Below are 25,676 nucleotides of genomic sequence, written 5' to 3' on the forward strand. Positions count from 1 at the left end.
TAGAACAAAGGGGTCTGGGAATACAGGTCCATAATTCATTGAAAGTGGTGTCACAGGTTAATAAGGTTATAAAGAAAGCTTTTGGTATATTAGCCTTCATAAATCAGGAGTGGGGCTGCTATATTGAATTTGTATAAGATATTGATGAGGCCTAATTTGGAGTATTGTGTGTAGGTTTGATCACCTACCTAAAGGAAAGATGTTATGAGGGGTATAGAGAGGGTAAATGCAAACAGGCTTTTTCTACTTAGGTTAGTTGGGACTACAACCAGAGGTCATGGGTTAAGGGTGAAAAGTGAAAAGTTTGAGGGGAACATGAGGGGAAACTTCTTCACTCAGAGGATCTTGAGAGTGTGAAACAAGCTGTCAGCACAAGCGATGCACGTGAGCTTGATTTCAGTATTTATGAGAAGCTTGGATAATTACATGGATGGTAGGGATGGAGGGCTATAGTCCTATTGCAGGTTGATGGGAGTAGGCAGTTTAAATGGCTCAGCACAGACTAGATGTGCCAAGGGCCTTGTTTCTGTGCTGTACTTTTATAAGTCTCTATGACTAAAGTGAGAATGATAGTGGCCTTTTTTCAAAAAATGAGTTCATCAGAACTTGACCCACTCAGGCCCCCCTTACATTGGCGGAACAGCAGTTTCAACTCCTGGGAGTGCACATCTCACACAACCTCTCATGGTTCCAGAGAACATCCTACACAGTGAAGGAAGCTTACTAAAGTCTCTGCTGGACTTTGCACATCCATACTCACTTCACTCTACAGATGCGCTGCACAGTAGAGAGCATCCTAATCAGCTGCATCACCGTTTGGTTTGGAAACGGCACTGTGATGGACAGGAAGGCTCTACAACGGGCAGTCAAAACTGCCCACACATCACTGGCACCATCAAGGACACATATACAGAAAGGGGCCAGTAACATCGTGAAGGATCCCACCCCCCCTGCTCATGGACTGTTTGTCTCACTTCCATCGGGCAGGAGGCTATGTAACATCTACATCAGGACCACCAGACTCAAAAACAGTTACTTTCCTCCAGTAGTAAGGCTGATCAACACCTCCACCCACAAACTCCACCACTACTTTATTATTTTCCATCAGTCACCTAAAGTCACTTTATGGACGTACAATCAGTCTATGTAGACAAGCTATAATGTGTATTTATACTTACTGTGTTTTTATATTATTATTATTATCTTTCGCTTTTTTTGTGCTGTGGCGGATCTGGAGTAACAGTTAATCGCCTTGCACTTGTGTAGTGGGATTGACATGAAACAAATGTGAATGTTGAATAAAGGGGGATGAGTGTACGTCAGATCATAAAGACATGAAAGAAATGTGACTGTTAAATAAAGAGGGGTGAGTGTGGGACAGATCGTGAGGAGATATACTGTATTTCATGTGGTACAATTTGCCCAATAGGTCCAGTTTCTGGTGATGGTATTGGCCTGGGCCTCAAAGTAATGTTGTTCTATTCTAGGTAATGTTTGAGCATTATTGATGGGCATCAGTACAGTCATGTGGCCACTTTGGATTGCCATCCTGTGGGTGACTGTCACAGCAGAACGTTCCAGCGCGTGGGAACTGGCAGCACGAAAAGGTAAGGCCTGATCTTGATTGTGAGATACAACACCATCTGACTGGTCTCTAGGTAGTTCTGTCCCTCCCAGAATGTCCCGTCCACCATGACATGTAGTTCTTAGGAACACAACAGGAAGCAGTGAGTCTGCTGAGGACTTGGACAGATTAGTAGAGAGGGCAAAGAAGTGGTATATCTGTGTAGCTAGGTATAGCTCAAATACCATCTCCAAACTTGCTGACGATACAACCATTGTTGGTAGAATCTCAGGTGGTATCGAGAGGGCGTACAGGAGTGAGATATGCCAACTAGTGGAATGGTGCCGCAACAACAACCTTGCACTCAACGTCAGTAAGACGAAAGAGCTGATTGTGGAGTTCAGAAAGGGTACGATGAAGGAGCTTATACCAATCCTCATAGAGGGATCAGAAGTGGAGAGAGTGAGCAGCTTCAAGTTCCTGGGTGTCAAGATCTCTGAGCATCTAACCTGGTCCCAACATATTGATGTAGTCATAAAGAAGGTAAGACAGCGGCTATACTTTATCAGGAGTTTGAAGCGATTTGGCATGTCAACAAATACACTCAAAAATTTCTATAGTTGTACCGTGGAGAACATTCTGACAGGCTACATCACTGTCTGGTATGAAGGGGGGTACTGCACAGGACCGAAAGAAGCTGCAGAGGATTGTAAATCTAGTCAGCTCCATCTTGGGCTCTAGCCTACAAAGTACCCAGGACATCTTTAGGGAGCGGTGTCTCAGAAAGGCAGCATCCATTATTAAAGACCTCCAGCACCCAGGGCATGCCCTTTTCACATTGTTACTGTCAGGGAGGACATACAGAAGCCTGAAGGCACACACTCAGTGATTCAGTAACAGCTTCTTCCCCTCAGCCACCCGGTTCCTAAATGGACTTTGAAGCTTTGGACACTTCCTCACTTTTGTAATATACGGTATTTCTGTTTTTGCACATTTTTTAATAATCTATTCAATATAGATAATTGATTTACTTGTTTATTATTATGTTTTATTTTATTTATTATTTTTTTTCTCTCTCTGCTAGATTATGTATTGCATTGAACTGATGCTGCGAAGTTAACAAATTTCATGTCACATGCCGGTGACAATAAACCTGATTCTGATTCTGGTAAATAGAGCACAGTGTATGTTCATGCACTTTAGTAGAAGGAATAAAGGCATAGACTATTTTCTAAACTGGGAGGAAATTCAGAAATATGCATTGTGGATAGTGGTGACTATGTATTGAAATGTAAATAGTGCGCACCATGAAGTACTGTAATATTGTACTCTGGGATACTGTAATCACTAGGGAGAACAGAAAGCTGACAACGCACACCAAAGTTGCAATCTACGGGGCCTGCGTCATCAGCACACTGCTTTACGGCAGCGAGACCTGGAGCCTCTACTCCAGACAAGAGAGGCGTCTCAACGCCTTCCACCTTTGCAGCCTGAGACTGATCCTGGGCATAACGTGGAGTGACCGAGTCACCAACAATGAAATCCTGGCCCGTGACCAGATACCCAGCCTCTTCACCCTGCTCCAACAACGCCGCCTCCGTTGGCTGGGCCACGTACACCGCATGTCAGACGGGAGGATCCCGAAAGACCTGCTGTACGGGGAACTGGCCTCCGACAAGAGAGCACAAGGGCGGCCCCATCCTTGTTTCAAAGACGTTTGCAAGAGAGACATGAAGTCACTGAAAATGAACGTCGAGAGGTGGGAAGACATCGCAAGTGATCGCTCTCACTGGAGGCTGGAACTACACAGAGGTCTAAAGAGAGGAGAAGAGAAGCTGAGGCTTGCTGCTGAAGAAAAGCGCACTCGCCGAAAACACAGCACCAAGACAACACTGGAGGACAGCGCCTTCAAGTGCAGTCACTGCAGCCGAGACTGTCACTCCCGTGTGGGCCTCTACAGCCACAACAGACGCTGCTCTAACACAGACTGAAGCAAGACCTTCCAGGCGCAGATCCATGGTCTCACGAGACTAGCGGATGCCACCATCAGTAATCACTAAATAAGTACCCTTTGGCAAAGAGAAATAAAATAATCTCATATGAATCTAGGAGCAAGTTAATTCTATCTGGTAGAAACTAACCCTTGCTGTAATTATTCCTGTCAATGATCATAGGTTGTGTGTGTTAGACAGTTCAAACAATGCTTCCTCATCCCCTCTCCCTTTGTAGTCCAGCTCAGTCTGTTGCAGAGTCTGTCTGATGCGGCCTCCTTTAGCTCACAGTTCTTGCAGAGGGTAATGGATCACTAGAATTCTTTGATCTGGAGGTTTGTGGAGGTCAGGTCATTAGAAGTATTTGAAATGGTAGTGGAATCATTTTGGAAAGATCACGGAATTGAAGGCAATAGGGGTTTGGCACAGAATAGGAGCTGAGGCCTGAGGTAGATCAAATGGTAGGACATGTTTGCGGGATCAACCAGCCTAGTCCTGCTCCTGTTTTCTATAAAACTATACAACAGAGGAGCAGAGTTAGGCCATTCAGCCCATCGAGTCTGCACCAACATTTCATCATAGTTGATTTATTATCCTTCTCAACCTCATTCTCCTGTGGGCTCCCTTTCTGATCAAGAACCTATCAAACTCCGCTTTAATATACAGAATGACTTGGCCTGCACAGCGACCTTCAGTGACAAACATTGCATATCTAGTTTCAAATTACATGCCTGCATGTGTGTTTCGGGTGGTGGGTTACCTTCCTGGGATGAAATAGATGCTTGGGACCTGCCCAAAGAAAAATATTGAGTCCAGGACTCCAGTGGTGCTATTTTGAAGTTGTGTAATACATTGCTGAGGTCAAGTTTGGAGTATTGCGTTCCACTGGAAGTATATCAATAAGAATGAAAGAGTATACTTTATACTTTATACTTTATTGTCGCCAAACAATTGATACTAGAATGTACAATCATCACAGCGATATTTGATTCTGCGCTTCCCCTTCCCTGAATTACAAATTGATAGTGCATGTTAAAAATTTAAATTATAAATCATAAATAGAAAATAGAAAAATGCAAAGTAAGGTAGTGCAAAAAAACCGAGAGGCAGGTCCGGAAATTTGGAGGGTACGGCCCAGATCTGGGTCAGGATCCGTTCAGCAGCCTTATCACAGTTGGAAAGAAGCTGTTGCCAAATCTGGCCGTACAAGTCTTCAAGCTACTGAGCCTCCTCCCGGAGGGAAGAGGGACGAAAAGTGTGTTGACTGATTGGGTTGTGTCCTTGATTATCTTGGCAGTACAGAGAAAATTCATAAGGATGTTACTGGGGGTTTCAGGGAAAGGTTAAATAGGTTTGGACTTTATTCTGTGTAGAAGAATAGGGGGGATTTCATAGAAGTACACCAAAACTATGAGAAGTATAATTAAGGTAAGGTAAGCAAGCTTTTTCACTGAGATAAGGAGGGACTAAGACTACAAGTCATGGGTTAAAGGTGAAATTTGAAATGTTTAAGGGAAACATTAGGGGGGATCTTTTTATATAGAGGGTCAGAATCAGAATCAGAATTAGAATCAGGTTTATTATCACCAGCATATGATGTGGAATTTGTTAACTTAGCAGCATTAGTTCAATGCAATACATAATCTAGCAGAGAAAGAGAGAAAAAAATAATAAATGAACAAGTAAGTCAATTACATATGTTGAATAGATTTTAAAAAATGTGCAAAAACAGAAATACTGTATATTAAAAAAAGTGAGGTAGTGTCCAAAGCTTCAATGTCCATTCAGGAATCGGATGGCAGAGGGGAAGAAGCTGTTCCTGAATCACCAAGTGTGTGCCTTCAGTCTTCTGTATCTCCTACCTGATGGTAACAGTGAGAAAAGGACAGGTCCTGGGTCCTTAATAATGGACGTCGCTTTTCTGAGACTCCGCTCCCCTGAAGATATCCTGGGTACTTTGTAGGCTAGTACCCAAGATGGAGCTGAGTAGATTTACAACCTTCTGCAGCTTCTTTCAGTCCTGTGCAGTAGCACCTCCCCCCTCCATACCAGACAGTGATACAGCCTGTCAGAATGCTCTCCACAGTACAACTATAGAAGTTTCTGAGTGCATTTGTTGACATGCCAAATCGCTTCAAACTCCTAATAAAGTATAGCTGCTGTTTTGCCTTCTTTATGACTACATCAATATGTCGGGACCAGGTTAGATCCTCAGAGATCTTGACACCCAGAAACTTGAACCTGCTCACTCTCTCCACTTCTGATCCCCCTAAGAGGATTGGTATGTGTTCCTTTGTCTTACCTTTCCTGACGTCCACAATCAGCTCTTTCGTCTTACTGACGTTGAGTGCAAGGTTATTGTTGCGGCACCATTCCACCAGTTGGCATATTTCACTCCTGTACGTCCTCTTCTCACCACCTGAAATTCTACCAACAATGGTTGTATTGTCAGCAAATTTGTAGATGATATTTGAGCTATGCCTAGCCACATAGTCATGTGTATACAGAGAGTAGAGTAGTGGGCTAAGCACACACCTCTGGGGTGCGCCAGTGTTGATTGTAAGCGAGGAGGATATGTTATCACCAATCCGCACAGACTGTGGTTTTTCAGTTTGGAAGTCAAGGACCCAATTGCTGAGGGAGGTACAGAGGCCCAGGTTCTGCAACTTCTTAATCAGGATCGTGGGAATGATGGTATTAAATGCTGAGCTATAGTCGGTGGACAGCATCCTGACATAGGTGTTTGTTTTGTTTAGGTGGTCTAAAGCTATGTGGAAAGTCATTGAGTTTGTGTCTGCCGTTGACCTATTGTGGCCATAGGCAAATTGCAATGGTGTTAAGAGTGCCAGCGGATGTGCCAGATGTGGGTTTGATTGCAACATTTAAAAGGGGTTTGGGTAACTACGTAGGTAGGAGGGATATAGTCCAGGGGTAGGCCAATCAGAATTTGGTAAAATAAGATTGGCATGGACTTGAAGGGCCAAAGAACATATTTCTGTGGTGTAGTGCTCTATAAATGCAAACAGAGTGGGCATCGTTGGAGCGGCCATCGTGTGAGTGGACCAGTGTTAGAGTGGGGAGGCATTAGTTCATTAGGCGTATGCGAGAATAGGCTTGAGGAATAGGCTTATCTAGTAAGTTTCTTCATCTGTTAGTGCATAGTTAAAGCAGTGAGGATCTTTATTCTTCTGTCTTCATCTGTTAGTGCGTAGTTAAAGCAGTGAGGATCTTCATTCTTGTCTTCATCTGTTAGTGCATAGTTAAAGCAGTGAAGATCTTCATTCTTCTGTCTTCATCTATTAATGCATAGTTAAAGCAGTGAGGATCTTCATTCTTGTCTTCATCTGTTAGTGCATAGTTAAAGCAGTGAAGATCTTCATTCTTCTGTCTTCATCTATTAATGCATAGTTAAAGCAGTGAGGATCTTCATTCTTCTGTCTTCATCTGTTAGTGCATAGTTAAAGCAGTGAGAATGGCTGCAGGGGCTGTGTTGTATTCTTTGCATGAGATGTGGGAATTCTGGGTGACCTCCAGTTTCCCAGATAACCACATCTGTGCCAGATGCACTGAACTGTAGCTCCTCAGAGAATGTGTCAAGGAATTGGAGCTGCAGTTCAATGACCTTCGACTCATATGGGAAACTGAGGAGCTGATAGATAGGAGCTAAGGGAAGTAGTCACCCCTAAGCTGCAGGAGGCAGGTACCTGGGTGACTGTCAGAAAAGGAAAAGGAGATGGGTAGCCAGTACAGAGTACCTCTGTGGCTGTTCCACTCAATAATAAATATACCACTTCATGTACTGTGGGGGGGGGCAGTGGGAAATGACCTTCCGGGGTTGAGCCTCAGCAGCCAGGTCTCTGGAACTGAGTATGGCCCTGTGGCTCATAAGGCAAGTGGTGAAACGAGGACTGCAGTAGTGATAGGGAATTCCATAGTTAGAGAAATAGACATGAGATTCTGCGGACGTAATAGAGACAACTAGGTGGTATGTTGCCTCCCGGGTGCCAGGTTCAGGGACGTCTCAATCAAATCCACAGCATTCCCAACGGGGAGAGTGAGCAGCCAGAAGTCTTGGCACTAATGACATAGGTAGGAAGCCCTGAAGAGAGAATTTACGGAGCTATGTAGAAAGCTGAATAGCAGGACCTCCAAGGTGATTTGGCAGGTGAATGTGTGGCTGAGGAACTGGTGCAAGGGCCAGGGTTTCAGATTGGGAAATAATTGGTACAAAAGGGACAGGTTACACAAGGAAGACAAATGTCCTTGCAGGCAGGTTTGCTAGAACTGTTGAGGAGGGTTGAAATTAATTTGGCGGGGGGGGGATAGGAAACTGAGTGATAGGGCTAAGAGTAGGGCAGTTAGTATACAAATACAGGCAGTGTGCAGTGAGATTGTCAAGAAGGGCAGGCAGATGATGGGGCAAAATTGCAGTCAGTGGGATGACATAGGGAGAAAGTCGAAAATGGTGACAAATACAGGATTGAAGGTGTTACATCTGAATGCATGCAGTATATAGAATAAGGTCGATAGTCTTATAGCACAGTTAGAGGTTGGCAGGTATGATGTTGTGGGTATCACTGAGTTATGGGTGAAAGAAAATTATGGATGGGGAGTTTAATATCCAAGGATACGCACTGTATTGAAAGGACAGGCAGGTAGGCAAAGGGGGTGATGTTGGTAAAAAATTGAAATCAAATCGTATCGCATAAGATTGAAAGATGTAGAATCCTTGTGAGTAGGGAGCATAAGGTAATGAAACCCTTAGGAGTTAATGATCATAATATGATAGAATTTACCCTGCAATTTGCGAGGGAGACGCAAAAACCAATTATATCAGTATTACAACAGGGATTCTGCAGATGCTGGAAATTCAAGCAACACACATCAAAGTTGCTGGTGAACGCAGCAGGCCAGGCAGCATCTCTAGGAAGAGGTACAGTCGACGTTTCAGGCCGAGACCCTTCGTCAGGACTAACTGAAGGAAGAGTGAGTAAGGGATTTGAAAGGGGGAGGGGGAGATCCAAAATGATAGGAGAAGACAGGAGGGGGAGGGATGGAGCCAAGAGCTGGACAGGTGATTGGCAAAAGGGATACGAGAGGATCATGGGACAGGAGGTCCAGGAAGAAAGACGGGGGGGGGACCCAGAGGATGGGCAAGGGGTATATTCGGAGGGACAGAGGGAGAAAAAGGAGAGTGAGAGAAAGAATGTGTGTATAAAAATAAATAACAGTCCATGAACATGGACTTCTCTAACTTCCACTAATGCCCCACCTCCCCCTCGTACCCCATCTGTTATTTATTTTTATACACGCATTCTTTCTCTCACTCTCCTTTTTCTCCCTCTGTCCCTCTGAATATACCCCTTGCCCATCCTCTGGGTTCCCCCCCGCTCCTTGTCTTTCTTCCCGGACCTCCTGTCCCATGATCCTCTCGTATCCCTTTTGCCAATCAGCTGTCCAGCTCTTGGCTCCATCCCTCCCCCTCCTGTCTTCTCCTATCATTTTGGATCTCCCCCTCCCCCTCCAACTTTCAAATCTTTTACTCACTCTTCCTTCAGTTAGTCCTGACGAAGGGTCTCGGCCTGAAACGTCGACTGTACCTCTTCCTAGAGATGCTGCCTGGCCTGCTGCGTTCACCAGCAACTTTGATATATCAGTATTACAGTGGAGTAAAGGGAATTACAGAGGCATGAGAGAGGAACTGGCCAAAGTTGATTGGAAGGGGACAGGCAGCATCTATAGGAAGATGCTGCCTGGCCTGCTGCGTTCACCAGCATTTTTTGTGTGTGTTGCTTGAATTTCCAGCATTTGCAGATTTCCCTGTGTTTGTGTTTTAAAACACCAAAGACTGGAGGTTTTGGGGGCAATTCAGAAAGTTCAGAATAGATACATTCCAAAGTAGAAGAAATATTCAAAATGCAAAATGAGAAAACCATGGCTGACAAGGGAAGTAAAAGCCAACATAACAGTAAAAGAGAAGGCATATAATAGAGTAAAAATTAGTGGTAGGTTAGAGGATAAGGAAGCTTTTAAAAACCACCAGAGGGCAAATTTAAAAAGCCATAAGAGGGGAAAGATGGAATATGGAAGTAAGCTAGCCAATAATAAGAGCATACCAATGTTTTTTTCAGATATAAAAAGAGAGGTGAGAGTAGTTATTGGACCACCAGAAAATGACACTGGAGAGGTAGTAATGGGGGATGAACTGACTAATTTGTGTCAATCTTCACTGAAGAAAGTGAAATTATAGGCCAGTTAGTCAGACCTCAGTGTTGGGAAGTTGTTGGATTTGATTGTAAAGGACGAGGTTTCAGGCTTCTTGGAGGCATATTGTAAAACAGACCAAAGTCAGCATGGTTTCCTCAAGGGAAAACCTTATCTGACAGAACTGTTGGAATTCTTTGAGGAAATAACAAGCGAGATGGACAAGTGACGATGTGTGGTTGTTATGTACTTGGATTTTCAGAAGGCCTTCCACAAGGTGTTGCACATGAGGCTGCTTAGCAAGATAAGAATTCATGGTATTACAGAAACAACGCTAGCATTGGTGGATTGGCAGGAAGCAAAAAGTGGGAATAAAGGGATAATTTTCTGATTGGCTGCCGGTGGTTAGTGGTGTTCTGCAGGGGTTGGAATTAGGGCCAATTCTTTTTATGTTGTATGTCAATGATTTGGATAAAGGAATTGATGGCTTGGTGAACAATATGAAGATAGGTAGAGATGCAGGTAATTTTAAGGAAGCAGAGAGGCTGCAGAAGGACTCAGACAGATTAGGCGAATAATCAAAGTACAGATGGAATGCAATGTCAGGAAGTGAATGATGGTGCACTTTTGTAGAAGGAATAAAAGTGTACATTATTTTCTACATGGGCAGGCAATTCAAAAATCCAAGATGCAAAGGAATTTGGTTGTCCTCATGCAAGATCCACTAGAGATTAACTTGCAGATTGAGTCAGTGGTGAGGAAGGCAAATACATGTTAGCATTCATTTTGAGAGGACTAGAATATGAAAACAAGGATGTAAGGTTGAGGCTTTATAAGACACTGGTGAGGCCTCACTTGCAGTATTGTGAGCAGATTAGGGCCCTTATCTGAGTAAGGATGTGCTGATGTTGGAAAGTGTTCAAAGGAGTTCACAAAAATGATTCTAGGAATGAAAGGCTTATTATATGAGGAGTGATTGGTGGCTCTGGGTCTGTCCTCACCTGAGTTTAGAAGAATGGGGGGAGGGGATCTCATTGAAACCTATCGCTTAGATAGAATGGATGTGGAGAGGAAATTTCCTATACTGGCGGAGTCTAGTACCAGGGGGCACAACCGCGGAATAGAGGCATGTCCATTTTTGAATGATTAGGAGGAATCTCTTTAATCTGTGGAATTCTTTGCCACAGTCGGCTGCGGAGGCCTGGTCACTGAGTATACTTAAGGTGGAGATTGACAGGTTCTTGGTAAGTCAGGGAGAAGGCAAGAGAACGGAGTTGAGAGGGAAATGGATCAGCCATGTTCAAATGGCGGAGCAGACTTGACAGACCAAGTGGCCTCATCCTGCTGCTATGTCGTATGGTCTTTTGGTCTTCTAACTGTGACTTGCCCAAGGCGCAAACTCATAGAACCTGCCTCGAAGAGATCTATTATTTGTGAGTAGAAGTTGATAGTCATGCTTTCTTAGACTTTAGATGTACTGAACTGCCTGGTGCGCAGTAAGATAACCTGATGTTGTGAAAAGGGCTACCAGATGCAAGCTGTTTCCTCTGTGTATAGTCGTAGAGTGTTAGTACCTGGAGTCATTCATGCAGCTTTCTTTTCCAGATGTTCCGTGCCCACGTGTACATGGTGATGGATGGAAAATTCGCAACCAGGAGCAGTACATTAACATTCCAGGTAACCAACTCTTGTTGACTATCTCCAGTGGTTAGTCTCCCCCTGACTGTTGCTGCAGCCCTCTTTGCTGAGGCCACGGGCCACATAATGCATGATTAGGTTAATGTCTCACACTGCCCTCGATGAGCGCCCTGACCTTAGAGAGCTGGTCTCTGTACTTGAGGAAAGATATACTGGCTTTGGAGGTGGTGCAGAGGAGGTTCATCAGGTTGGTTCTGGAGATGAGGGGTTAGTCTACAAAGAGTGATTGAGTCGTCTGGGACAATACTGAATGGAATTTGGAAAACTGGGTGAAAATCTTACAAGGGATAGATAAGACAGAGGCAGGAAAATTGATTCCACTGTGAAATGAACCTGGAACCAGGGGATATAGCCTCAAGATTCAGTGGAATAGATTCGGACAGAAATGAGAACCTGCATTTCCCAGCGAGTAGTGACTCTACAGAACTCTTTGTGCAGGGAAGAAATCTCATTAAATATATTTAAGGCACAGTTAGATAGAGTTTTGTATTGCAGAGAATTAAAGGTTGTAGGGAAAAGACAGGTAGGTGCAGTAGGGTCCATGGCCAGATCGGCCATGATTTTATCGAATGGAAGAGCAGACAAGGTGGGTCAGTTGGCTGGCTTCTGTTCCTTGTTCCGACTCCAGCTGTTACACTGGTTCCTGGGGTCTGTTCACTCATATCCCACTGCCCAGACTTTGGTGCGTGCATCACTATGATAGTGATCCTTTGGATCTGGTCACTGTCTTTCAGACCTTTCTCTGCTTCGCACACAAACTGCATGATCTTATTGTGGCCAGCATGCTTGGCTGTACACTGCTTGATGTGTTTGCTGCAGATCAAAGCACTTTTGGGCCCTGTCTGTGTCAAAAAGATCTCACTCTCCCAGGGTTTTTTGGAAAGCACCTATCTTCCTTCCAGCCCTCTGTTTCATTGAATAACCTGCCCTGGAGTGCTGGAACTTTGTTATTACTGGGATTGGTTCTGTTTTTGCCCAAATTCATCACTGTCAACTCCTTTCTTTGGCCTTGCAAACTGTCATTCCATCCCCAGTGTCACTGGCTTGTCCACACTCTTGATGCATCTTTCCAAATCAATGCCCACAGGTCCCTCAGTTTGATTCCTTCTAATGTAAACTTGGTTCCTGCTGAATTCACTCTTATCAAAAGCAATTGAGACCCTAAAGTGGTTGTAAGCATTTAGTTCTTGTCATTTTCTACCACCATTAACAGCTTGGTCCCTCCTGCACTCCTCTCCAATGTTCACAGCAGCTTGCTATCCTCTGCTTGATGCCTCTGACAGTGCCCAGAGACCAGCCCTGCTGTGGTTCTGTCTTTGCTCTTTGACTGTTCTCTCTGCAGCTTCTTAAAGACTGTGTGGTATCAAAGTTGCAGTTCTCAGGACCTCTAGACCTTCCCGTGTATTGAGTGGCCTTATGCCTCACCTTTCATGAGCTTGTGCTCATCCAAAGGCCAGCTAGGTGTTATCCCCACCCTGTGGACTTGATAGGGGAGTGCTCTCCTCTCTTCAAATGTACAATTTTGTATTTAAATCCCTCTGCGGCCTCGCCTGTGAATCTGTGATCCCTTCCATCCCCACAGCCCTCCTGGAATTCAAGAATTCAGAAATAGCAACACCAACACCAGCAAGTGTTATGGGATTAAATTTGTTTATAAAACCATGAGGTCTATAGCGTTGCTGCAGCGGTCTCCTGATGTGATGATACACATCAACCTACACATGCACAGTGACATCCTTTGATGAGTACACATGTCCACAAACTCCATCTCAGGACCATACCCTGGAAGATGAAGCCATCTTCCCCAGGACAGCCTGCTCAAAATCCACACACACAATGCCAGCTTCAATCAGTTCACCTTTCACAGCAAGTTCTCCCTTGTGTCACTTACACCCTCCTCCCCAGGGCACAGCCTTTCCTCAGCCCACCTGGGAGCTTGTCCCTTTTTGGCAGCTGCTTGTGATCTGACTCTGGCCTCTGGTATCCCATACTGTCAGGTACTGATATCCTGTCCCAATCCACAAGAAGAACACAGAACACAGAACATTACAGCCCACGAACAGGTCTTTCAGCCCACAATGTTGTGTTGAACTAATTACTACATCCTGCATTTTCGGTGACCAGTGGTGTGCCTCAGGGATCTGTTCTGGGACCCCCTACTCTTCTTGACTTTTATAAATAACCTGGATGAGGAAGTGGAGGGATGGGTTAGTAAATTTGCTGATGACACAAAGGTTGGGGCTGCTGTGGATAGTGTGGAGGGCTGTCAGAGGTTACAGTGGGACATTGATAGGATGCAAAACTGGGCTGAGAAGTGACAGATGGAGTTCAACCCAGATAAGCGTGAGGTGGTCCATTTTGGTAGGTCAAATATGATGGCAGAATATAGTATTAATGGTAAGACTCTTGGCAGTGTGGAGGATCAGAGGGGTCTTGGGGTCCAAGTCCATAGGATACTCAAAACTGCTACGTAGGTTGACTCTGTGGTTAAGAAGACATACGGTGCATTGGCCTTAATCAATCGTGGGATTGAACTTAGGAGCTGAGAGGTAATGTTGCAGCTATGTAGGACCCTGGTCAGACCCCATTTGGAGTACTGTGCTCAGTTCTGGTCGCCTCACTACAGGAAGGATGTGGAAACCATAGAAAGCGTGCAGAGGAGATTTACAAGGATGTTGCCTGGATTTGGGAGCTTGCTTTATGAATATAGGTTGAGTGAACTCGGCCTTTTCTCCTTGGAGCGACGAAGGACGAGAGGTGACCTAGTAGCGGTGTATAAAAAAATGAGAGGCATTGATCCTGTGGATAGTCAGAGGCTTTTCCCCAGGGCTGAAATGGCTAGCACAGGAGGGCACAGTTTTAAGGTGCTTGGAAGCAGGTACAGAGGAGATGTCAGGGGTAAGTTTTTTATGCAGAGAGTGGTGAGTGTGTGGAATGGCTGCCGGCGGTGATGGTGGAGGCGGATACGATAGGGTATTTAAGAGACTCCTGGATAGGTACATGGAGCTTAGAAAAATAGAGGGCTCTGGGTAACCCTAGGTAATTTCTAAGGGAAGGACATGTTCGGCACAGCTTTGAGGGCCGAAGGGCCTGTATTGTGTTGTAGATTTCCTATATTTTGCCTTCATAACCCTTCATTTCCTGCATATTCGTGCCTGAGAGCCTCTGATTTCCCCAATCACATCTGCCTCCACCATCACTCCAAGCAGTGCATGTAGGCACCCACCATTCTGTGTAAAATATCGTACCCTGCACACCTCCTTTCAACCTGCATCCTCCCAGCTTAAATGCGTATTGTCTAGAATGAGATATTTTGAAGTTGGGAAAGAGATACTGTCTGCCTGCTCCATTTGTGCCTCTCAGAATCTTATTTTATCTCCATCAGGTTTCCCTTCCGCCCCTGCTGCTCCAGAGAAAATAACTGGTTTGTTCAACCTCTTGCTATAGCACATGGTCTCTAATCCCAGTAAACCTTTTCTGCACTCTCTCTAAAGTCTCCACATCCATTCTGTAAGGGGTTGACTAGAATTGAATGCAATGTCGATACAGATTTGATCTGCTGTTAAGCCTCTGTAGGCTCATTGTACGGTGTAGCAATGACCATATTGGGCGGTTCCCAGTGTGAAAAAAAAGGTTGTTAAGTGAGAGGATGAAGATCCAGCTGTTCCATCAGACAGCTGTTTCACCAGTGTTGGGTTGACACCCTCACACCGATCTGCTTTCTCCCCTGATGTGTGGGGTCCAGCACTGGGTAGTTTGACAACGACCTAGTTCAAGATGTCTCGCCCAGTGACTAGGTAACAGCAGAGCAGCTGAATGATGATCGTTGAGCCCTGGCCCACATCTGCACAGGGCAGGTGGAACTGCCTAGATCTACATTATCACCCCAGTGGCATTAACCATTCTCTCTTGGATTGCAGGCTTTAATTTGCTCAGGCGATTCTCTGTCTATAAGATGCCAGCACTGAAGAAAATCCGAAGTCCAACGGGATCTCTGATTGTGAGATTAGGAAACGCATCCCTGGTCAGACCCACTGAGTAAGTGCCAGTAGAGCTGTTGTTGGGTGTTGTGATTGTCATCTGAGATTTAATGGTGGGACTATCTGTGTGTGTCTGTGGTTCCATGTCACTCTTCCCTCACGGAGACCATCAATGGGTCTGTGAGGTAAATCTCCATCAGGAGTATGCCCTTTAAATCTCAAGTGGACTGTGCCCTATCGAGCAGTAGTTCTCTAGACCTACCGATAGTCCCTACCTTGCAGCAGAGCCACTCCCTTCTTGAAATGAACCTTCGCTGGGCTGGAGAGCTGGGTTGGGATAGTAGGAATGCCCCCATCCCCACACCACCACTGTGTAACACGGCCAGAGGAGAAAGCTGGAGGCAGGCATACCTCAGTGGCAGGGCTGTGTGTGTTTGTGTAGAAGTATGGACCTCATGGTGGGGTTGTGCTTCATTTCTATTCCCAGTAGTGGGTAACCATGGAAACTGGCCGGAGAGCAGAGGATTTCCCTAGGAATCAGCTTGGGAGATCTGGTAACCAACATAGTGGCTTCACACGTGAGGAGGCTCAATAACTGTTGCAGTCTGATACCATGTTGCGAATGGTCTATATGCATCACACCAATCTTCCTATAGACACCACCAATGCCAGAACGTGATCTTTGTCCCTGTGCCCCCCGCCCCCTGCCCACCACATGCCCCAGGCACAGAGACCTCCTACCATCCCAATCACATCCCTGCATTGAGGTGCTGGAGGAACTCAGCGGGTGAGGCAGCATTTCTGCAGGGAAATGGACAGTCTACGTTTCGAGTTAAGACCCTTCATACGTCAAGGAATTCCCTCAACACTTTTCTTTATCCCTGTATTTGGGGAGCCCATTAACACTTGATGCATCAAGGAGACACCTCAAATACTCTCCTTTATCCTTGTATCTGGGGAATACATCTCTCATGCTTGGTTAGTGTGAAACATCTCCCACCCCACTCCAGACACGCACTCGTCATAAAGTCTGACTGGATCCAAGTGTATCTGCTGCCAAGACTGTAATGAAATCTCCTGCAAAGCTGCGGTTAGTAGGAAGCTCAGCACTGGACATTGATCAGAGCAATGGGTAATAACTGGTTCATAGATTCGGACACCAACAGAGCTGTGTTTCACATTGGCAGTAGTTTGAGTGAACCAGCTGTGTGTTTGGGAGTGTGCCTTAGTGCAGATGGCTTTGCTTCCTTGAATGTGCTGTTGTGGGCTCCCCAGTTGTGTCCTTGCATGTTTGTTGTGAAGCATCAAGTTTGCTCCCAATCTCACTTGCAGTGGGGAACACCAATGTTCTGTGAGTTGGATCACAGCCCCTCTCCCCACACCTACATCCAGTAGTTACCAAACTGCTGCTGTTTTTCACTGTAGGTAACGGTAATTCCAGGTGTCACTGCTGGTTGGATTGGCTGAGGTTTCAGCTTGACTAATGCCAGCAGGGTGGGGGAGTTCACCCAGAGGTAGAGCTTGGCACCTGCTGTGTCATTCAGCTCAGCTTCCTCAATTTTGAGTGGGCCAGTGCCTGAGGCTGACGAGTCCCCAGCTGAATATGCTGGGTACATGTGCCATTGACATGAAACTAGAAACTGAATACACCCAGTCTCCCCTCTGCCTTTCCTAACCTGACTTAGTAGAATCTTCCACACACATGGCTGACTTAGACCGGAACACGAGGAATTCTGCAGCTGCTGGAAATTCAAGCAACACGCATCAAAGTTGCTGGTGAACGCAGCAGGCCAGGCAGCATCTCTAGGAAGAGGTACAGTTGACGTTTCGGGTCGAAGGGTCTGGGCCCGAAATGTCGACTGTACTTCTTCCTAGAGATGCTGCCTAACTTAGACCTGACTACTTTTCTACACACTCGGCAGTTCCCTAGGATCGAGGGAGACTTGCTTCCATTCTGGTTTTGTAGGTTTTGTAGGTCCTCTGGTCGCTGGTAGCGGAACAGGAGGCCGATGGTTAGGGATGTGGTGTGTGTCCCCTGTATGTCATCAAGGACGTGTATACAGAAAGGTGCTGGAAAATGGCCAGTCACATCATGAAGCACCCCTCCCACCATGCTCATGGACTGTTTATTCTCCTCTCATTGGGGAGGAGGCTACGTAGCATCCAAGTCAGGACTGCCAGACTCAAAAACAGTTACTTTCCCCAAACAGTCAGGCTGATCAACAACTCCACCCATTAACCCACCCCTCCACACCCTACTTTATCATTTCTTGTGAGTCACCTTATAGACACATAGAGAACCTTTCAACACAATACAGGCCTTTTGGCCCACAGAGGTGTGCCGAACATGCCCTTACCTGGGGTTACCAATGGCCCACTATTTTTCTAAGCTCCTATCCAGGAGTCTCTTAAAAGACCCTATCGTATCCACCTCCACCACCGTTGCCAGCAGCCCATTCCATACACTCACCACTGTTTGTGTTAAAAACTTGCTCCTGACATCTCCTGTGTACCTGCTTCCAAGCACCCACTTGTGCTAGCCATTTCAGCCCTAGGAAAAAGCCTCTGACTATCCACATGATCGATGCCTCTCTTCATCTTATACACCTCTATCAGGTCACTTCTCATTCTCTGTTGCTCCAAGGAGAAAAGGCCAAGTTCATTCAACCTATTCTCACAAGGCATGCTCCCCAATTCAGACAACATTCTTGTAAATCTCCTCTGCACCCTTTCCATGGTTTCCACATCCTTCCTGTAGTGAGGTGACCAGAACTGAGTACAGTACTCCAAGTGGAGTCTGACCAGGGTCCTGCATAGCTGCAACCTTACCTCTCGACTCTTAAGCTCATTCCCACAATTGATGAAGGCCAATGCACCGTATGCCTTCTTAACCAGAGTCAACCTGCGCAGTAGCTTTGAATATTCTATGGACTCAGAACCCAAGATCCCTCTGATCCTCCACACTGCCAAGATTCTTACCATTAATACTATATTCTGCCATCATATTTGACCTACCAAAATGAACCACTTCACACTTATCTGAGTTGAACTCCATCTGCCACTTCTCAGCCCAGTTTTGCATCCTATCAATGTCCTGCTGTAATCTCTGACAGCCCTCCACACTATCCACGACAGCTCCAACCTTTGTGTCATCAGCAAATTTACTAACCCATCCCTCCACTTCCTCATCCAGGTCACTTATAAAAATCATGAAGAGTAAGCGTTCCAGAACAGATCACTGAGGCACACCACTGGTGACCAACCTCCATGCAGAATATGACCCGTCTACAACCACTCGTTTCCTTCTGTGGGCAAGCCAGTTCTGGATCCACAAAGCAATGTTCCCTTGGATCTTATGCCTCCTTCCTTTCTCAATAAGCCTTGCTATGGGTACCTTATCAAATGCCTTGCTGAAATCCATATACGCTACATCTACTGCTCTACCTTTATCAATGTATTTTGTCATTACTGTTCCTAATGTCACTTTATGGACATTCAATAAATCTATTTTGTAGCTATCTTATATATTTATATTTATTGTGATTTTTATTATTGTGTTCTTTATCTATTTTTTTTGCACTGCATCAGATCTGGAGTAACAATTATTTTGTTCTCCTCTACACTTGCGTACTGGAAATGATATTAAACTATCTTGTCTTGACTTGACTCACAGTGACTGAAGGTGCCCCGTATCTACCTACTGAAGATCTTGCTTCTTCCTTGTGGGTGGCCAGAGAACAGGAATTTCCAGTGTCATTGGGAGGGTTTGGGAGGAAGTTGTTGATCCTTCAGGAAATCTGAGTCTGACCCTTAGCAACTTGGTTTTGCTATTTATCGCCTAGTTCATTGAACTGTGTACCTTGCTTCCAGAGGAGCCTGGGTTGTGCTGGGTAAGGAGTAATGAATCCATCCTACTCTACTTGGCACCAGACTCCTGTGCATGCACACGACTGAAAAGATGCTAACTTAGCCATGGGGCTGTGAAAGGTTTATCCTCTCATCATCGGATCTTCTTCATGAAGAGACATGAAGAACCCTTTCACTGGTGGAGCCTTTTGAAGTCAGGCATAGGGAGTTGGACACAGCTCAGCACATCACAAATTCCAGCCTGCATTATCAAAGACCCCACCCATCCCAGACATTCTCTCTTTCCTCTCCCATCACACAGAAGACATAAAAGCCTGAAAGGTTCAAGGACAGATTCTACCCCACTGTTATCAGACTTTTGAATGAACCTCCTGTATGATAAATCACAATCTGCTCTGCGTATTACTGTTTACCTGCACTGTGGTTTTTCATCATCTATCACACTTTATTCTGCATTGTTGTTACTTAACCTTGTTCTTCCTCAATGATTTGTATGAACAGTATGCACGAGAAGCTTTTCAGTGTATGTTGGTACGTGACAGGAACTAAACCAATAAAGCCAAGAGTGAAGGTTTTGAGGGAAGCAATGTCCAGCCGAAATCCTGAGAAGGTTCCCATGGGGGAGGTGGGTTAAAGCATGAGCTGCAGCTGTGGCAAAGAATCCACCGTGGCTCAATTGTCAGCCGAGATGCCTATCTTACTACTCCCGATGCTACTGCTGCTTCCTGTTTCAATTCTTGTACCGACTGAATCATCACTTGTTTATTGTAAAAATATACTCTCCCTGAAACCTACCCTTCCAACCGTTACAACGCGTAGGAGTTTTGAAAGGAAGCTATTAAGTGGCATGGAATGCAGTGAGGGGCACATGTCTATTCCTTGTCCCTGAGTGCCTGTGGTACCTGCCTACATGGTGAGGGTTTTACAGGCCTCATCAGTGCTTAGTGAGGGCTCTTGTGGCTCTGGCTTAAACTCCTTTTGGGCGGACTCAGTGAGAAAGAAAGCACGTGGAATATTCTGCGGTACGTAGATGTGTCAACATTTCCACAGAAAACCAGAATCACAGTCAAGTTTATTATTACTGACATATGTCATGAACTTTGTTTTGTGGCAGCGTACTGTGCAGCATAGAAAAATAAAACAATTAGATTATGAAGACACGCAGACCTCTTTTATTGTCATTTACTAATGCATGCATTAAGAAATGATATAATATTTCCTCTGGTGTGATATCACAAAACACAGGACAGACCAAGACTGAAAAAACTAACAAAACCACATAATTATAACGTATAGTTACAACCGTGCAACAATACCATAACTTGATGAAGAAGTCCATGAGCACAGTAAAAAGTTCAAAGTCTCTCAAATGTCCCACGTCTCACGCAGACGGGAGGAGGAAGGAAAACTCTCCCCGCCATGCCCAACCACAGTCCAACTCTGAGTCATCCGAAAACTTCGAGCATCCGATCAGCCCTCCGACACCGAGTACTGAGCACCATCTCTAACCGAACGATTCGACCGCAATCTCGCTCGCCAATAGCAGGCAAAGCTGGGGATTTTGAGGCCTTCCCGCCAGAAGATTCTTTGATCGCGTAGTAACAACAGCAGCGAACTGGTGTTTCAGAAATTTCTCCAGATGTTCCTCTGTGCTTTTACGTCTGTCTCCATCAAATCAGAATTGTCCACGGCCTCTATTTAACGGATACAATATCATTTTTCACCGGAGGGCTGTGCGCGTGGCACACTGCTATCTCATCCTCCGGCCATGCTGAAATTAAATTAAATAGTGAGATAGAGTTCTTGGGTTCATGCACTGTTCCAAAATCTGATGACAGAGGGGACGAAGCTATTCCTGAATTGCTGAATATCTTCAGGCTCCTGTTCCTCCTCCCTGATGTTAGTAATGAGCAGACGGCATGTCCTGGATGGTGAAGTCCTTCCTGATGGATGGCACTTTCCCGAGACGTCACTGTTCGAACATTCCATTATGGCACGAAGTGAAGTGCCTGTGATGGAGCTGGCTGAGCAAACAACTGTTTATAGCTTCTTCCAATCCTCCATGTTGAGCTCTGTTCATTCGGACTATGTAAGTAGGCACACGCACTTCCCCCGTTATGCGCTTGTGCGCCGGAGGAAGATGTGGCGATTGTGGTGGCGCTCATGTGTTGAATGGAGACATTGAAAGTAAAGTTGTTTAAACAAAAGAAAAACTTGTCTTTGTTGTTTGAGCACTAACAGTAGTAGCAGAGGATGGTTTTCAGTTATAAAATTCCACTGGCATTTGACAAGAACAAGCCTTTCAAAAGCTGGAAAAATGAAATTGGAACATAGATTCGTTATGGAGCTCGAGAAGAACAAGCAAGCCCTGTCAATTGTACTGTCACTTCTGGGAAGAGCAAGAGAGACTGCAATGGCAATTTTGTGGAAGACTAGAACAAAGATGACGGTATGAATGCTCTAAATAAAGCAGGAGCAGTACTGGATATGGAGAATGGCCAAGCAACAGTGTTTCAACAGCCAGTGTCTCTTGAGCTCACCAACTCTGGACATTACTGTGTGAAGATTCCAGATAATGACATTAATGAGAATTAACGTGAGGATGAAATACTAACCGTAACTCAAAACATGACCACAGATGAGAAATCAAAGTGTTGCTCAAACTTCACAAGCAGTCTGGACACACTTCAGTTGATAGACTTCAGAAACTGCTCAGGAGTTCAGGAAGCAAAGATGCAGATTATTTTTCTATTCTAAAGGTGATAATTAACAGCTGTGAGACATGCCAAAAGTTTGGAAAGCCCAAGCCCAAGCCTCCGGTTGGCCTTCCACTTGCTTCTGAATACAATGAAACAGTAGCTGTAGACCTACATGAACTGGAGCAAGGAAGGTGATATCTCCACATAACTGATGAGTTCACACGTTTCAGTGCTGGTACCCACTGTAAACACAAAGAGATCCTCAGAGGTAGTGAAAAAACTTCGTCCATTCCTGGATCAGTGTGCATGGCCCACCTCGGAAGGTATTCCGTGATAATGGTGGTGAATTTAATAATGATGAATTCTGAGATATGGCAGAGAACTTTAACATTGAAACCAAGTCAACAGTGACATATGGAGTAATGGACTTTGGAGCAAAACAATCAAACTCTTTCTGAAATAATGCTGAAGGTAAAGAAAAGCAATGACTGTCATTGGAACACAGCTCTAGCCCATATCAATTGGTGTTCGGCTGGAATCCAAACTTTCTCTCTGAACTGGTTGACAGACCACCTGCTCCAGAGGGCACTACAAGGATTGAGTGGGTTGGGAAACATGTTTCAGCATCACATGCATTAAGGAAGGCTTTCACTGAAGCAGAGTGTTCAGAGAGAATTCAAAGAGCACTGAGGGCACAAGTCCATCCTACAAATGACAAATATGACCCAGGGGACAATGTGTACTACAAAAGCGCAGACTGTACAGAATGGAAAGGTCCTGTGGTTGTCATTGATCAGGATGGAGTTGTGGTATTCATGAGACATGGAGGTAAATATGTGAAAGGGCATCATTCCAGACTATGTGAAGCACAAACTGAAGACCATCAGAACTCCATGGAGAACAACATAAAAAATGAAAAGCACTTACCTGGCACGCTGTCACATAGCACAGACAGGGATGAGGAGAGTGCAGCTGAGGACCCAACAGTGGCACAGTTGGGGATTCAATAGAGTTGCTCAACAGTGGCATAGACAGTGTGGAAGAGAGTGCAGTTGGGGATTCAATAGAGTTGTTCAGTGGGGCACAGAGAGTGCAGCTGGGAACTATCAGAGTTGCCTGAACAGAAATCATCACAAGTGCAAAGCCAACAAGGAAGTTTCAGTTATAAAACAGGACAATCTGCGAGATTTGTAGACAAGGACACTGGTATCTCATACAAAGCCAAAGTCTTAGAACCAGTCACAGTCACAGGCACCACAGGGTCAGTAGACATGTCATGTGCAGACAGACTTCATATTGAATCAAATATAGGTTAGGCTGGACTATCTGAGAAATGTTAAGATGACAATGTCCTAGTAACTAAAGAGGTGTCCTTTGAATCTGCAAAACAAGATGAAATCAGTAGTTGGAGAAATGATGGAGTGTTTGAGGAAGCCAGAGACATTGGCTGAAGGACAGCTTGTGCAAGATGGGTGTGCACACTGAAAGAAATCCTGACAGGAATTCTACCAAAAGCATGGCTGGTGGCTAGTGGTTTTGAGGAACTGAACATGAAAGAACTCCAAAAAGTCTCACCAACATAAGCATCAGAGTCTCTCCAACTATTCTCAGTTTTACAGCGAAAGCATTGGCAACCCCATTCCATGGATGTAAAATCCACGTTCTTACAGGGAATGGAGCTATCACCTGACATTTACATTAAACCCCCACCTGAAGCCAGAAGTGAAGGAACACTGTGGAAACTCAAAAAGTGTGTGTAGTCCAGTAGGTAAACTGCTCTACTGGTATAAAAAGGTCAAGGAAATAATGTTGAAAACAGGTGGAAGGTGGATCCAACTATTTTTTACTGGCAAGATATATATGGAGAAACCAAGATAGTGCACAAAATTCAATCTGAAAAAGTAGTCTTGAAGTTTCAACAGAAATCTTCCTGATGGGGGGACTCAAGGGGGACATTTTATTGTACTGATGGGAAAAGCGGGAAGATTTTCACCTCTCTGTTGGCAATCAAAAATGATCCAAAGAGCTGTATGGAGTACGCTGGCATGAGAAACCTTTACAATGTCTGAAGGTGATGAAGGTACTGTTTTTCTGGCCACACTCTATTCTGAGCTTTTCCATGGTGACCCAAAGAAGAACAGTGTACAAATAACTTGTGTCACAGACATCTACCCTTTGGTTGGTGCCATCAATTCACCAAGGCAGTTACAGAGAAGAGGCTTATAGAGAGTAGATCGTTGTTGAGGAACCCTTGCATTGTGTTGGGCCTGGAGTTGTGGATGTCATAAAATGTAACTGCATATAACCCAGACACATGATGATTTGGAGCAAGTGTCCAGACCTTTGGCTTCCAAAACTATCTAGATCCTAGCAGCAAACTCACTGTATACCTCCCTTCCCTAAGGACAGAGAGATGGTGAAATCCATGGAGAAACGATGAGCTGCCTATAGCTGCCTTTATGTCATAAGTACATAGGGAGGGAGTTGACTGCACGTTAACACTACACAACTTCAGCAGCCCAAGTGAGGAGCATCATGACATAAACGTGGTTGGACTGGGACAGGCTATTCACTTGAATCCCTGACCTTGTCAACCTCAATACCATTGATGTAAACAGGAGCAAGTGCATCACCCACCTCCTGAAGTCAATGATCAGCTGTTCTGTTTTGCTGACTTTGAGGGAAAAGTTGTTGTCATGTCAGCATGCCACTGAGCTTTCTATCTCCTGCTCATCGGTAGTGTAGTAGAACATAGAACATAGAATAGTACAGCACAGTACAGGCCCTTTGGCCCACAATATTGTGCCGACCCTTAAACCCTGCCTCCCATATACATCCCCCACCTTAAATTCCTCCATATACCTCTCTAGTAGTCTCTTAAATTTCACTAGAGTATCTGCCTCCACCACTGACTCAGGCAGTGCATTCCACGCACCAACCACTCTCTAAGTAAAAAACCACCCTCTAATATCCTCGTTGAACCTCCCACCCCTTACCTTAAAGCCATGTCCCCTTGTATTGAGCAGTGGTGCCCTGGGGAAGAGGCGCTGGCTATCCACTCTATCTATTCCTCTTAATATCTTGTATATCTCTATCATGTCTCCTCTCATCCTTCTTCTCTCCAAAGAGTAAAGCCCTAGCTCCCTTAATCTCTGATCATAATGCATACTCTCTAAACCAGGCAGCATCCTAGTAAATCTCCTCTGTACCCTTTCCAATGCTTCCACACCCTTCCTATAGTGAGGCGACCAGAACTGGGCACAGTACTCCAAGTGTGGCCTAACCCGAGTTTTATAGAGCTGCATAATTACCTCACAACTCTTAAACTCTCTCCCTCGACTTATGAAAGCTTACACCCCATAAGCTTTCTTAACTACCCTATCTACCTGTGAGGCAACTTTCAGGGATCTGTGGACATGTACCCCCAGATCCATCTGCTCCTCCACACTTCCAAGTATCCTGCCATTTACTTTGTACTCTGCCTTGGAGTTTGTCCTTCCAAAGTGTACCACCTCACACTTCTCCGGGTTGAACTCCATCTGCCACTTCTCAGCCCACTTCTGCATCTTATCAAGGTCTGTCTGCAATCTTCGACAATCCTCTACACTATCCACAACACCACCAACCTTTGTGTCATCTGCAAACTTGCCAACCCACCCTTCTTCCCCCACAT

At 45.1% G+C, this 25,676-nt stretch overlaps 1 protein-coding gene across 1 annotated transcript in view; it reads left to right on the forward strand.

Annotated features, from left to right (window-relative positions):
- col16a1 (collagen, type XVI, alpha 1) overlaps positions 1–25,676 on the forward strand; it is a 401,818-nt gene that overhangs the window by 36,277 nt on the left and 339,865 nt on the right. Inside the window, exons 3-5 of the mRNA XM_072247276.1 lie at positions 1,488–1,607; positions 11,365–11,436; positions 15,378–15,495. Of these exons, the coding sequence (XP_072103377.1) occupies positions 1,508–1,607; positions 11,365–11,436; positions 15,378–15,495 (290 nt within the window). The 5' untranslated portion in view covers positions 1,488–1,507. The remainder of the gene's footprint in view (positions 1–1,487; positions 1,608–11,364; positions 11,437–15,377; positions 15,496–25,676) is intronic.

The sequence above is a fragment of the Mobula birostris genome, chromosome 30 (genome assembly GCF_030028105.1).
Source record: "Mobula birostris isolate sMobBir1 chromosome 30, sMobBir1.hap1, whole genome shotgun sequence".
NCBI lineage: Eukaryota > Metazoa > Chordata > Chondrichthyes > Myliobatiformes > Myliobatidae > Mobula > Mobula birostris.